This window comes from Papilio machaon, chromosome Z (assembly GCF_912999745.1).
Source record: "Papilio machaon chromosome Z, ilPapMach1.1, whole genome shotgun sequence".
Taxonomy (NCBI): Eukaryota; Metazoa; Arthropoda; class Insecta; order Lepidoptera; family Papilionidae; genus Papilio; species Papilio machaon.
The window spans coordinates 11,055,856-11,070,010 of NC_060016.1; the positions used below are offsets into that span (position 1 = coordinate 11,055,856).

A 14,155-nucleotide genomic window follows, 5' to 3' on the forward strand; every position below is an offset into this window, starting at 1 on the left:
AACATTAGATCGCCCATCTGCGACTGGTATCCGTCGGCTATACCCCCCTCTGATATGTGAATTATTTAGCGATCAGGTTTGAAGCGGGATAAAAACCATTTTTTGTTAAAAGGATATTATTATTCACTAGCAAAAGGGGTTAAATGAGCCATTATTATACGTATGTGAGCTAAAGATTTATCCTAAAAGCGTAAGGCCGGAGGAATTCTCGAGCTCTTTGTAAAGAACGACTTATAAGTATTTAGAGGTGACCCTTCTCTCTTGTGCGCATTTTGATGCCTTCGCATGCCTCGGATCGTTAGAAAATGAAACCCTACACATTACAATATTTATTTTCAACTTTAAAGTTACATCTTTGTCCTGTATCAAACACTTAATAAACTAGACTGATATCAAGTATAAAAATTCATTACATTTACATTCCTCCGTCTATATCAATTATCTACAGAATAACTAGCATTTAAGATGTGTCAAGACCAGACATTATGAACGAAATAAACGGATAATATAAAATTCTCGTGTCACGGGGTTCGAACTTGAACTCCTCCGAAACGGCTTGACCGATTCTCATGAAATTTTGTGAGCATATTGAGTAGGTCTGAGAATCGGCCAACATCTATTTTTCATACCGCTATAAGTTTTTTTTTAACTGCGCGCGGACGGAGTCGCGGGCGACAGCTATAACTAAATAAATAAGGAAAGTCACCCCTAACTTGGAGTAGGCTCCGAGCCCCTCAGTGGGGACGTATAGTGAGCTGATGATGATGATGATGATATCTGACGTTGATAACGCACAGCTTACACCACGGGACCTAGAAATTTTGCATGTTTCTGTTTATATTATTATTATTTATGAGTGTTTGTGGCGGAAGTCTAATTTTGTTCCTCTCTCCTTTGGAAGTGGATTTGACAGAGGTGGGCACGGGTACCCCAAATAAAAAAAACAGCTATTTAAGCTTTAATGACTGAAATAGAGTCGATGGATGAATGACAGTGTACACCACGTGCATTGCACATTGCAACTCATATGTATCTCATAATATGCTGTATTTACTCTGGACCTAGATTACTAGATTTGCCTTTGTAATTTGTCTATTGTCTAGTGTAAATAGAGAAAAGTTTCGTTATTGTAGCGGTTTCGGTGGCGAAATCGACGACGCGGCGGCGCCGGTGGCTGGGCGTCGCGGCGGTAGCGGCCAATGGCGCTCCGGCCACACCCTCCGCGGCAGTTGCACTTGCACATGCACAGCGCACAACCCCGCTCCTAATTCACACTTGGGCATATCTATTTATTGATAAGCAAATTAATAAAAAATGTATTATTTTATTAACAAATAAATTTATATTACAACATAGTCTTCAACATAGACATAGTCTTTTAACCACAGGCTTATATTATTATTCAAAGTTTGCCAGACACATTTTTAAGGGTACACCAAATTCATTAATGTTCTTTTTTTTCATTATCCTTTTGCATAAAATAAGGAATCATTCAATAATCACGAGGGGTTCGGAGGTGGGGATGCTAAAATTAGAGATTACGTGTATTTATTTTCTGACTAATGACTATTATAATATTTAATATATACACGGTTATTTTTTAATTATCATAAAACAAATAACATAATATACAATACATGTAACATCTTAAATGTGTATTCATTATTTTTTCACTCAACAATTCACAAGTTCTGTCAAACCATAAACACAATAAATACTTTTTAAATCTATAGTCAGATCGTTTCATACAAGTTTGTCATTTAAAAGTAAGAATTTTGAAACAGATTAAGATTGCGAAAAATCTAATGTATTAAAATTAAAGTAAATTTAAGTATTTTATTTATCTAACTTATATTATAAATGCGAAAATTTAGATGGATGGATGTTTGTTTGAAGGTATCTCCGGAACGACTCAACCGATCTTGATGAAATTTGGCAAAGCTGTATATAGAACACAGTCTGAATGAACACCCAGGCTAAGTTTTTATTTCCGCGCAGACGAACCGCGGGCGACAGCTTGTAAATCAAAAACATAAGAAAAGCCGTTGAATACGATTGATATTTTAATAGGTAAATATTGTATATAGACGACAACGTTGTGGAAATTATATTGAAATGTTTTAAAAATTTCAATGTCACTTACTTTTGAAATATCACCAAAAAAGAGGACTGAGTAAAAAAATGCCATTATGGACGATACCTAAACATTATGCTTACAGAATGATGTTCAAGTTCTTGAAAATCGGAAGTCAACAACGGTGTAAATCGGCGGGCGCGACGTCCCCTCACCTAAGAGCAAGCTAAAGGCTAGAATGTGATGTGTGACCTTCGAGTGTCCCTGAAGTTTTCAAAACGCATTGCTTATCCGGCGGGACCGAGGCCGCGCCGGTCCCACGATTGTGCCCTTTGCCGGGGGATAATCACCGCTCCCTTTGTGCTGAAACTTAGCTCCATCCAACACAATGTAGATAATAAAAATAAACTACACAATACTAAGTGGTCGCATCTATCTTTAGGGTCGACTAAGTTCAGTATGTGTGTTCATAAGCAGGTAGCTACAGATTTTATCCCTCAACCATATTACTTTGTCCGTATAAATAGTCTTATGATGATTAGGTTGACAATTGATTTGATTTTATCTTGGAAGGGGTTGGGGGTAAAACCCGTTATGAATCTTTTCGACTTTCGAAGGTTGTTCTCATAGAAATAATTCTAAACAAATAAAATTGTTTCTACTTTCTATTCCTTTTTCGTTGTTTAAAATATAAAAAAGAACAAAGGACCATGCCCATATTACGTATGGGACTGAAAGTCAGTAATGCCATGCAATGTCCAAAATTGCAGCTCTATGTCATATGATAACAGTATTTATATGAATCTAGATTTAATGTCATATAAAGCACCGGTTTAAAAGATATTGCAAAATATGATAACATCGCATTGGTTTTTTATACATTTTATCGTTTACAGACTGCATTGAACATTGATATTAGTTTTTCAATGCTTACTGAGCTATGTTTTTTCATCTAACGACGGCGACGTTTATTATAAAAATCATATTTTTATTTGGTTTTGTTGTAAAGCTGTATATTATTACTCGATTGTTTAGTAATCACTTTTATGACTAAGATCAATCATGTTGGGTTTTGCAATGGGCCAAAGGACGTGATTCCAGACCGTAATAAAGCATGAATTAATTATTGAACGATGATATTACGTAGGTACTGCAATGTCAACAACAACATCTTATTTTTTAAACTTTTTATCCAGTGCTTCATATGATTTAAAATTAACAACATAATACTAGTTTTTATTTATCAGAGCATTCTTGTTATATACTTTATCTGCACATTGTCTTTTGAATCAACAATTAATTGACATATGTAAGAAAATATAATTGAAATGATTTTTAATTGTGTGATAAATAGCCAAATAATAAATAGAAAAGTAATAAAACATACACCTAAAGTACAGTGGTATTTTTAATTGAAAGCCTGATCGTGTTAGAGTTCATGCCGGAGGCCTAATTTTTCTGCCCTTTCCACCCTTTTCATATACGGATAAGATGGGAATCCACTTAGGATTTGACTTAGAAGAGGACGAATGTGAAGAGGAAATATTTTCTTTCCGTGCGATTCCCTCTCTGCAGATGTCTATAGGCGCGAATAACGGCTGTAAGGGGTTGATAGGGGGGAAATAAGATTTTTGCATGTGATGATTTTTATGACAATGACAAGACAAAAAAGCTTTATAAACGACGTGCGGTGCGCAATGGACACGCAACCCCGGGTACATACAACCACATGGAACTTCAGGATACGTTAGTATGGAAACATGTACAAGATCTTTTGATTTACGACGAAAAAAAAATCACTGAAAAGTCATTATTTTATAGGTTCATGTGGAAAAATAAATTGAAATATTGCATAAAAGGTTTTAATTATTTTAATAATAGCTAATAGCTGTCTGTCTAATTACGTGTCAGTTGTGGTGATGACATATATTTGTACAATCATCAACAACCTGAAAATAAAATGAAAAGATTGCAAAGTGGTGTAATCCAATTTAAAATACTAAAAATGATTTGCTCAAAGTAAGTTGTGGGGTATTGGCTTGAGGTCATTTATCTATTTAAGTGATACCAAGTGTCTGGTGTATCGTCCCCCCCCTTTTAGTATTAAAAAACAGGTCAGTAAACACGGTGAGGGCGGAAGGTGTCAGTCACACGGGCGGCGTCTTTGTCCTAGACACTAGAAGGGTGGTGGGGCCAGCCGCGCAGGCCGAAAGTACCCGTGCACATCGCGTGCCCCGCGCACGTTCAACCGGCTTCCCACAATCGCAGCTGCATCTCACATTGTCTGTGTGAATCCCCGCGTTTTATATAAAGCTTTAATTTTTTTGCCTCAAAAACACGCAGCATCCCCCGCCTTTGAAATTTGAAACGTCATATAAAATTGCCGTTTGTATAGGAGTAATATAAAGTGTTTTTTTTATACTTTGTTATATTCATCTAATCATACTAATATCATAAATGCGAATGTTTAGATGGATGGATGGATGTTTGAAGGTATCCTCTAAACGGCTGCATGAATCTCGCAAAAATTTGGCACAGATATAGAACATAGTCTGGAAGAACACATAGGCTACTTATTACGTTTTTTTTTATTCAGCGCGGACGGAGTCGCGGGCGACTGCTAGTATTTTAATTAACCAAAGTACACTTCTGCCATCTCGTAGGTAGTTCATAGATCCCTTTATGCATATACACTTACAACATACCTAGCATACAACATACAAAGGAGTAAAACTGTAGTAACTACCTACCTTCATTCATTAAATATTTAAGTTCATGTAATCAATTAAAATCAAAGCTAGCTAAATGCATCTTAGATTGTTGTAAAAAAACTAAATGTAAAACACTTAAAACGACGACTCTATTGCATTATGTAAAATGTGCGATATTGTTCTCATGTAAGTCACTTTTTCTTTGTCTTTTTGAGAATAGATTCTTTAAACCTTTACTAAAAAAAATATGGAGTAAGACTGCAAAACTATGTGAAGGCGTTTTGGACTGCTTATAGTAGATGATTTTTTATTTTTTTCTTATTTATAACAGAGGGGGGGAGGAACTGCCTTTTTCGTTGCCATGTCTTCCAAGTGACCGCGAAGCTGTATTTCACTCGATATGTCAACGCCGAATATACCGAATCTGGCCAAGACAACCAGGGGAGATGTACCTATGCCAAAATTATCTTTTTAGCAGTATATACGCAACTTGTTTTCTTTCTCTCCTCGAGTCTCCACTCGAAAAAGATTTCATTACAATTTAATGTATTTTTAACTTCATATGTTTGAAATTTTTAACTCAACAATATATCACCAATATAAATGTTTATCTCAACAAGGTGGAAAGGTCACTAAAGCATCGCTTTTTGCTAATAGATATTATTTCAGCTTATTACCTTCATAGATTAGAGTACACTAACCCCACCACAATACCAATGTTTTTCTTGCAAAATGGAGCGCGCGTGCTCGTTCTCATAGACATCGACATTCGAGTTTATTTCCAGCGGCAACTGTACTAAACAAGTAACTTGTGGTGCGTGCAACGTGTCACGCCCAGACGTATTGCAACCGACAATGTACAAGTTATCTCCCAGGTACCGAATTCACTCGCTTTTTTTACGCGAAAAAATACTATTTGTTCCTTTTTCTTCGTCAGATGGCTAACAAGCAAGCGCATACTTCAATATTACAGAGGATGGAACGCACAGGAAGTTAATTTTAATTATTAAATTAAAGTAATTTGTTCGTTTTCAGGAAAAAATTATGTAGATTAAATCCGCTTTTTACAGTATATAATTCTGAGAGATTGTTTAGAAAATCTCACGATCACAAAAAATAAGCGTAACCGAAAAACCAGCTCGAGCCGGGCGCGTGCCCGTGTGTTTACAATATCTCTACTACTGATATGACAGAAAAGATCAGATGTGTATCCTTCCTTTGCCACCCGGACGGAGCCGGAGCGGGCGGCTACTAATCTACAATTAATAAACTATGCAATTTTAGATGGAGGTAAGTTGGGTTAATAATAGTTTCGACCAAGGAATCAGTGGTACTTTATTGTACACGTATTTCCTGGACAGCCTGTATGAAAGTGTTTTTAATGGACAATCAAAAGCTTTGAGGAAATAGAGAACTCTAAAAGTTATCGTTTAAGCACAAAGTATTTATTTTTTGTAAAAATAAGGAAATTTCAGATTCAACAAAAATTTGCCCGTTGCATCAAAATATTATGATGAACAGCAATAATAAGTTACGTCTTTTTCATCTCATATAAGAAAATAAAAACAAATTATTTAACACATTCTTAAAAAGTAATTTCTATCTCTGTAACTTATATCGTATTTATTTAATGAGACGCTGTAATTGTTTTTACCCCAAATGTTTTTTTTACAATTTATTTAAAAATATAAACAAAAAATTTAAGAAATAAGAAAAACGAACGTAGTCGCGGGCAAAAGCTAGCGTATGACTAGATTGTAATTACAATTATTGTTATTTCGGTCTAGGTAAGTTTGTTATTTTGTTCCTTTTAAGAAAAAACTTTTGAAGTCGGTTTTTTTAATTCTATTTTTTTTCTCGATTTTTAGTGAATTTAGAGTTCAATTACTAATTTTCTTTACATATGGGAGTGGAATTCAAACAAAGGAAAGAAAGCTCTATCCTTTTTAATCTTACTATATAAAATATAACTACAAATATTATAAATGGGAATGTTTATATGGATGTATGTTTGTTAGAAGTATCTCCGTAACGGCTGAAAGGATCTTTATGAAATTTGTCATGTAGAACATAGTCTGGAAGAACACATAGAGGCTGCTACTTTGGTTTTTTTTATATCCGTGCGGACGGAATCACGGGTAATAGCTAGTATGTATATAATACTTCAATTCGAAAATCTCTGTTACATGAAGAAAACATACATAATCGAAATTGTTGCCTTTTCATTATTTTTACAGAAGGACGCAATTTTGAATTACAACCCTCAAATAACTACATAGGTTATATCATAACTGAGCCGATAAAGTTTTGATGGCATTGTACAAGCGACAGCGACGGGGCGCGGAATGCAACAGGCCACCCTCTCCCCCCCTCCTCCCCACGCACCAAGCTCCGACCGCCCCGCACAAACACATCCCACCTACCAGTTGTGCCAAGTTTTTCTTTGGCATAGTTTCCACAAGCCACCCGTGCGCCGGTCACCACGTAGATTCCTACCATCGACAGATCTAACCACATTCGGACTGCAACGATAAATAATTACAGTAATTTGCCGGCGTGCAATGACTCCGTGCTAACATTTTGCTACTCTTTTCTCAACATTTCCCGGGCCTTTTTCCATTTAGACCTCAACGGTAAAAAAAAACCTAGTTAATTAACTGTGCTGAAACGTGCTTTCCTCAGTTTTCTAGTGATACTGCCGAAAGAATAACGTCTCTCCATTCCTACTTTAGACCTTTAGAGGACGAATTTCCTAAAACACTTTGGAAAAAAAACTCATACGTAACGACGTAACGACACTTCACGACCACACAGAAAACAGGCGTGAAGAAGAAGCAATCTGCGTTTTGTCAGAGTGTGGTGCCGGAGACCAAATTTTCCTCTTTCCCTTAGTACCCTTTTCTTATAAGGAAAGGATTGGAAAGGGCAGTGGATTTGACCGTGGGCAGAGGTCACTAGCTCGTTTGCCACCTTATAACAAAAAAAATCTACGCAAAATTTCAAGAGTTTAGGTCGCGTATTTATGTAAAATATTTTTAAATAATTTCCAATCCCGTTTTAGACCCTTACAGAACAAAAAATTAAAGACATGGGTAATTATCTTTCTTGTAATATTTTAAATGCGAATGTTTGGATGAACGGATGTTTGTTAGCAGAACGACTCAACGAATTTCGATTACATTTTTCATATACATATGTAGAACATAGTCTGGAAGAAGACATTTAGCCTACTACTTAAGTTTTTTAAAATTCCGCGCGGACGTGAGTCATGGGCGACAGATAATATTAAATGCTGCTTGTGCTTCCCCATCAACTTTTAAGTGATATAATATGTTGAAAGAACAACTTTGTCCCATAAAAACTTTAGACCATCACTTTACAGACTTTTACGGGATGAATTTCACAAAAACCTTTCTGTTTTCGCCCGTTTTCAGTTACTATGAAATAAATACCTAGTTGTTATGGATTCTTGGAGTTATGAAAATGCTTATATTTTGAAGTCTTATTATTAGTGGAATGAAATCTGAAAAGAATGTATCGCATTTTTACATTTAGAACGATAATTGTAGTTTAAATAATTATAAATAACCAGTTTTTAATAGTTTCTTTTTAAAATTATACTTTTTTATATACATTTTTCAAATTTTATTTTGACTTAAATTGAAAAAGAAGCTAAATAAGACCTGAAATTTCAAAAATATTTCAATTCACGGAGTGAATCAGAACATCATCAACCTGCCCTTATCCCTATGGCGGGTCGGCACAGTATGTACTACTCCTACATACATCTCTATCAGTCGTCATATCTGAATTTACCCCCTTCTTACGCATATCCTCTTAATAACACTGTATGTGAATAGATAAGTGTAGATAGAGGTTACATTGAAAGATATATACAGTAAATAAAATCGAAGTATGTTATATTTATTTGCGTTATTTAGTAACGAAGAATCAATTTTTTAATTCTTGTTCGTCTGCCCCGCAAGTCCGTCCGCCCCGCGTAATTGCCGAAATGGAAAAGAAATTGCCCCCACAATAAAGGTGCATTTACACGATTCAAGTTTCTTGCCTGTTGCATAAAATTAATCTACTTGTATAGGCAATTGAACTTTGCTTGAGCAGACGATATTTTGTTTCGGCTGAAAAGTACGTTACACTTGCTAAGAGGTTGTTCATTAATCATGTGTTTTTAGACTACCCCTCACTCACCCCTAAACCTAAAATATAACGTGTATTATTTTTAGTACACAGTAATATTAACATTTTCAAAACATTAATTTATTAATTGAATTACAGTCATCAGTCTGAAAATAAATACAAACGAATCTTGATTTTAATACCCCACACCAGGTTTGTGATGTTGTGATTTTTTCCAAACCCTGACCCTTACGTGATTTATGGACGAACTATGAGAATGCCAGGCTTGCTGATAAATATTGTAAATTGTATCAATGTTTGTATTACATTTTAGGCGTATCGTTGTATAAAATGCTAGGCTAAAACATATATGTGTAAAGTCATAATCGGTAATGGCTACCGATGCTTGCGCAACAGCATCATATACTCGAGCTCAAAATGCCGTGTACTTATTCAAATTATTATGAATCGACCTCTTAGTGGAATGCGCTCCAATTTGATAATATAACACGTGCGAATCTACAACTCGCCTTTCATGAGGCTACTTGTTTTGATTACCTCATAGATAGCTTTCATAATGCAGAATAAACATTCGCAAGTATTGTTTCACATATTATAGTACTCGCATCGCCTCAACAAATATATGTTTTGCAAAGTGTGAGCGGCATTCGTCATCTATCCATCTATTATTATTATATTTTTGAATTTTAATTTATTATACGATGACGAACAAATATTTTGCCACAAAACTCGATTTAATTTCAGATAAGATGCATACATTTAGCTGACAGATTAAATACATTCCCGTTAACAGATACAAATCCTAGGAAATTATGTCTATAATCCCTAAAAATAGGCCGGAAATTTGGAGAATATAATACTAGCTTTTGCCAGCGACTTCGTCACCGCGGAATTAAAAATAAAACAGGATGAATAGTAGTATTATATTGTGTTGATACTATGTTCTATGACCGTGCCAAATTACAATTACATATTATGTCAAAGAATTATTCAAATCTAGCAAATATATTAATCAAATGTATCCCACGGGAACCATTTATACTTCCGGGATCATAGATGGTATCCTATGTGTTCTTTCAGACTGTGTTCTACATCTACAACAAATTTAGATACGATTAGTTTTGCCGTTCAGTAAATACCAAATAACAAACATCCATCCATATAAACTTTATTTTGCATGAATTCCTTGGAAATCTATCTATACAATCGGAAAAGTTGTCAATTTCATTCAAGATGTCAATGGCTCCAAGAGGTTAGCGGAGCGACCACCTTCCGTATTGCGAACAGATAGGTTGATTTTTTACCTTTAATTAATTACTAATAAGCCCTATAAATATATCAACGTGGTTATAAAAGAGGACGTTTTACCCTTAAACATTACCCAATACAAAGTGGTTGATGTGTGTGACGGTTACGTAGAATTATTTCAGTTTAGGAATCAAGATTGATGACATATTTACCTCTATGGGAAGCTACATAAGTGGGAAGGTACGAAATTACCACATATTTAAAATGGCGTGACACTTTAATAACAATTTGATCTTCTTTTTTTCAAAGTGAATAATCGTAAGGTAAATATTGTGATAAAACAAGTATAACGACAGTAGAGACTCAGCTTACATTTATACGAAAAGATTTAGAGTAGTGTCTCGAAGTAGGTTTTTAAAAATGTGAAAACTAAATAATACCAAAAATTAATAATTAAAAAATTTGTTTTGGCCTCAAAATAAAAATAATGAAATTTTCATACAAAATTTTTTCAAACACAAAAGTAGTATTGAAGTGTAAAAAGCAAGACAAATAATAATTATGATTATCATTTGATAAATGAAAATAATAGGTAATAGGTACATAAATAAAACGTGATTAAAATAGTCACTTTTCATTTATCTATTATATATCTATATCTATATATATAAAAGAAAGTCGTGTTAGTTACACTATTTATAACTCAAGAACGGCTGAATCGATTTGACTGAAAATTGGCGGGCAGGTAGCTTAGAACCAGGAAACGGACATAGGATAATTTTTACCCCGTTTTCTATTTTTTATTCCGCGCGAACGGAGTCGCGGGTAAAAGCTAGTTTTATATATTCTTCTTATAGAGTTAAACAAGTCACTGTTAGACCTATATAAAAAATTATGTATGAAAGAATTTTAGATCTCAAACAGTTCTGCCTCATTCACACCAATCAGGCCAGCTCAGTAGGCCAGCCGCGCTGGCATGTCGTGGACGGTGTTGTCCACATTACGCCAGTCCAGTCTGAGGCGTGGTTTAGTAAAGACTACAGGAAAAATGTCGTCGAGAAAAAATGGAATACGCTACATAAGCAAGCCTACAATTTAGTACTTCAGGATATTGTAAAATAAATTAATTGTGAGTTAAATAATAAAAAAAACCTGGGTCAGAAAATAGATCAGTGTGAGATGAGAAGGAGGGGGGTCGGATTTACTATTAAAGCAGCTCAAGGCGGAAGATCCGGGGAGCATAAATTAGCGACAATTTATAACCTAAAAAAGCAATTTTAGTTACCATTCTATCAATAGATACAGTTTTTTCCATCCGTAGTTGCATACTAAGTAGTTACATACTATTTGCGTAGTTGCATTACGGCTTTGGAGCTCTATTTTTATTAATATTTAATTCCGTCAAAGTCTCTACATAATACATTTTTATTCAAATAAGCAAAAATGACAAATAATAACATTGACACATTAAACAGTCTAGATAAAATAAAAACGTGTGGTACCTATACAATTGCTTAGTCAGAACTGGACTGGCCTGTTCCAGACCGTCCACACTATGCCAGTTTAGGCGGAATGGCCGAACTGGCCTGAAAAGTAGAATGCCATCCTAGTTATCTATCGGTCAGACTGGCTTATTGACTTCCAGGGGTATCCACATTATGCCATAGTTGTATGTCAGCGCAGATTTCGAGCGCGACTGGCCTACTGAGCTGGTCTAGTGTGAACGGGGCATTAAACTAAAACTATAATTAATTGATCATCTAACGTACAAGTTACATTAATTGAGATCACAATTGTGACGAATTATATTTTGAGCATCTTTTAAAAAAATAAATATTGTTTTAACTGATGTTATTTTAATAAAAACGTTTATAAAATTTGCTTTTTAGATATCCTTTGAAAATGCAGATTTCACATATTTTGTATGAAAATTACATGACAAATGCAATTTTTTTTATATATCATTAGGTGGCAAACGAGCAAGCGGTCACAGAGTCCGCGCCTAAACAGCGAAGCAACCGCTGCGTATAGACATCAGCAATTGCAGATGCCTTGTGTACCTTTAATCGACAGAAGAGGGGACATACAGTAAGAGGATATATACTTTTCCTATGCGTTCCCTCCTCCGTTAAATCCACGTCCCCTTCCCATCCTTTCCTTATAAGAAAAGGGTGGGAAGAGAAAGTACGCGGAATTGCTATCACTTCACGCCTGTCCTCTGTGTGATCGTGGCACGACCCGGCACATTCGCACCCAACAAATGTTGTTGTTGCGGGATCTACCACAATCGTATTTTAAATAATTTTATTTTTCATGAAAAACAAATGCAATGTGAATGATTCTTTAATTTTATTCTACGGGCAAAAGTTGATTAAAAAAACAGCAAAGATTTGAGGGAAAGAAATTACATTTTAATGAAATGTTGAATATTTGTTTTTCTTATGTAAGTTGTTTTAAAAAAACGTATAACGGTACACAAGCCCAATTATTAGGTTTTATAAAAAAAAATACCACTGTATTCACCATATTTAGGCACTTCTAGTAGAAAATCGGATTTCCACGTTTTATTTTACAGAATATGGGAAAACTCTTTGAGCATAAAGATATCTATTAAAGTTTTCTTCCTCCGCAAAGCTCAGTCTGTTAAAAATCACCTGTACAGCCTGTACACTGTACAAATGGTTTTGTTTGAACTTGCGCGTATTTTATACATTTCAATATTTTCAAACGGGGACCAAGTCGCGGGCAATAGCTAGTGGTTAATAAATTCTTAACATACACGTAAATCTACGCAGTTGCCGAAATGCTAATCGATTTAATCTTTTGCCCGAGACTCCGTCCGAAATTTGTTAAGTCTTGTTTGTGTCAGACTCCACATCGACCGTACATCAATTAGCTCCAGCACCAACTTCTATTCATATTCCAGACATTGCGAAACTTCTTTCGCAAGTGTCTGCGTTCGCCTCTCCTCACATATTTCTAAGTTTACTGCTTCAGACTGCTATAACACGGATAGTAGAGCTCTGTATCCTACTAGGTACTTGCAAAATGCTTGCGTTTTGCGCCACATTCGTAACCTGTTACGTAGGTTCAAGTATGTAAGTCAGCATTGCAACGGTACTGGCGCCGAGTTGTATTACCTAGGTTATAAACAAAAGCTCCCGGCGCCACGCACAGAAACATACGTCATACAAACTTGAGCAATACTATAACGAAACGCTCAACTGTTGTCGACCACTTACCCCTCATCGTAGATCGGAGATTGTTCGCCGGAAGTCTCTGGAGACACGTCAATATCCATCGAAACCTGCATAATATCGGTGTAAACTAATCAACCGCGCTTTGTCGCCGAAGCAAATTATTTACAAAAAGAGCAAATCGCGTCCGAAAGTGGTGCACACTCCGGCTCGATGTCGGCGGCACTGGCTATGTTGCGTTGCGGTGCGGTAGGGCGAGCGCGAGCGCTAGCGGCGCTCCCGCCGGCCCCGCGCCCCGCCATCCTAGCCAGCGCCCACACCCGCGCGTCTCCAGGCAACCGGAGCACGTGGCCCTCCCCGCGCATCCCGTCGCCCCTCTCAGACCCCGCGCCCATCATCCACCAACTATGCCGTCGTTACCACGGAGAAAAGGCGCCGCAAAGCTTTAAACATTATGCCTAGTTTACATTAGGCCAGCTCAGTAAGCCAGTCGTGCTCCAAATCAGCGCTGACATTCCACTGGCATAATGTGGACACCCACTGAAGCCAGTAAGCCAGCCAGTCCGAGAACTGGGATGGCATTCTACTTTTCAGGCCAGTTTGTCCATTCCGTCGCAACTGGCATAAATTTCTAAGCCAGTTCAGTGCTTACAGAACAATTGTATAACCACGCGTTGCTTATTTTAGGGAAACTTTATCTTGGCCACGGAAGAAAGCTAAAGCGTTCCCGTGGCGCCCGCCATAATGCGTTAGAGGGCAGTCAGGTT

General features: G+C 36.3%; 1 protein-coding gene across 1 annotated transcript in view; it reads right to left on the reverse strand.

The window, feature by feature from the left end:
* LOC106717223 (insulin-like growth factor 2 mRNA-binding protein 1) overlaps window positions 1–13,604 on the reverse strand; it is a 43,448-nt gene extending 29,844 nt beyond the window's left edge. Inside the window, exon 1 of the mRNA XM_014510958.2 lies at window positions 13,434–13,604. Coding sequence (XP_014366444.1) covers window positions 13,434–13,504 — 71 coding nt within the window. The 5' untranslated portion in view covers window positions 13,505–13,604. The remainder of the gene's footprint in view (window positions 1–13,433) is intronic.
* Between the last annotated feature and the right edge of the window lie 551 nt (window positions 13,605–14,155).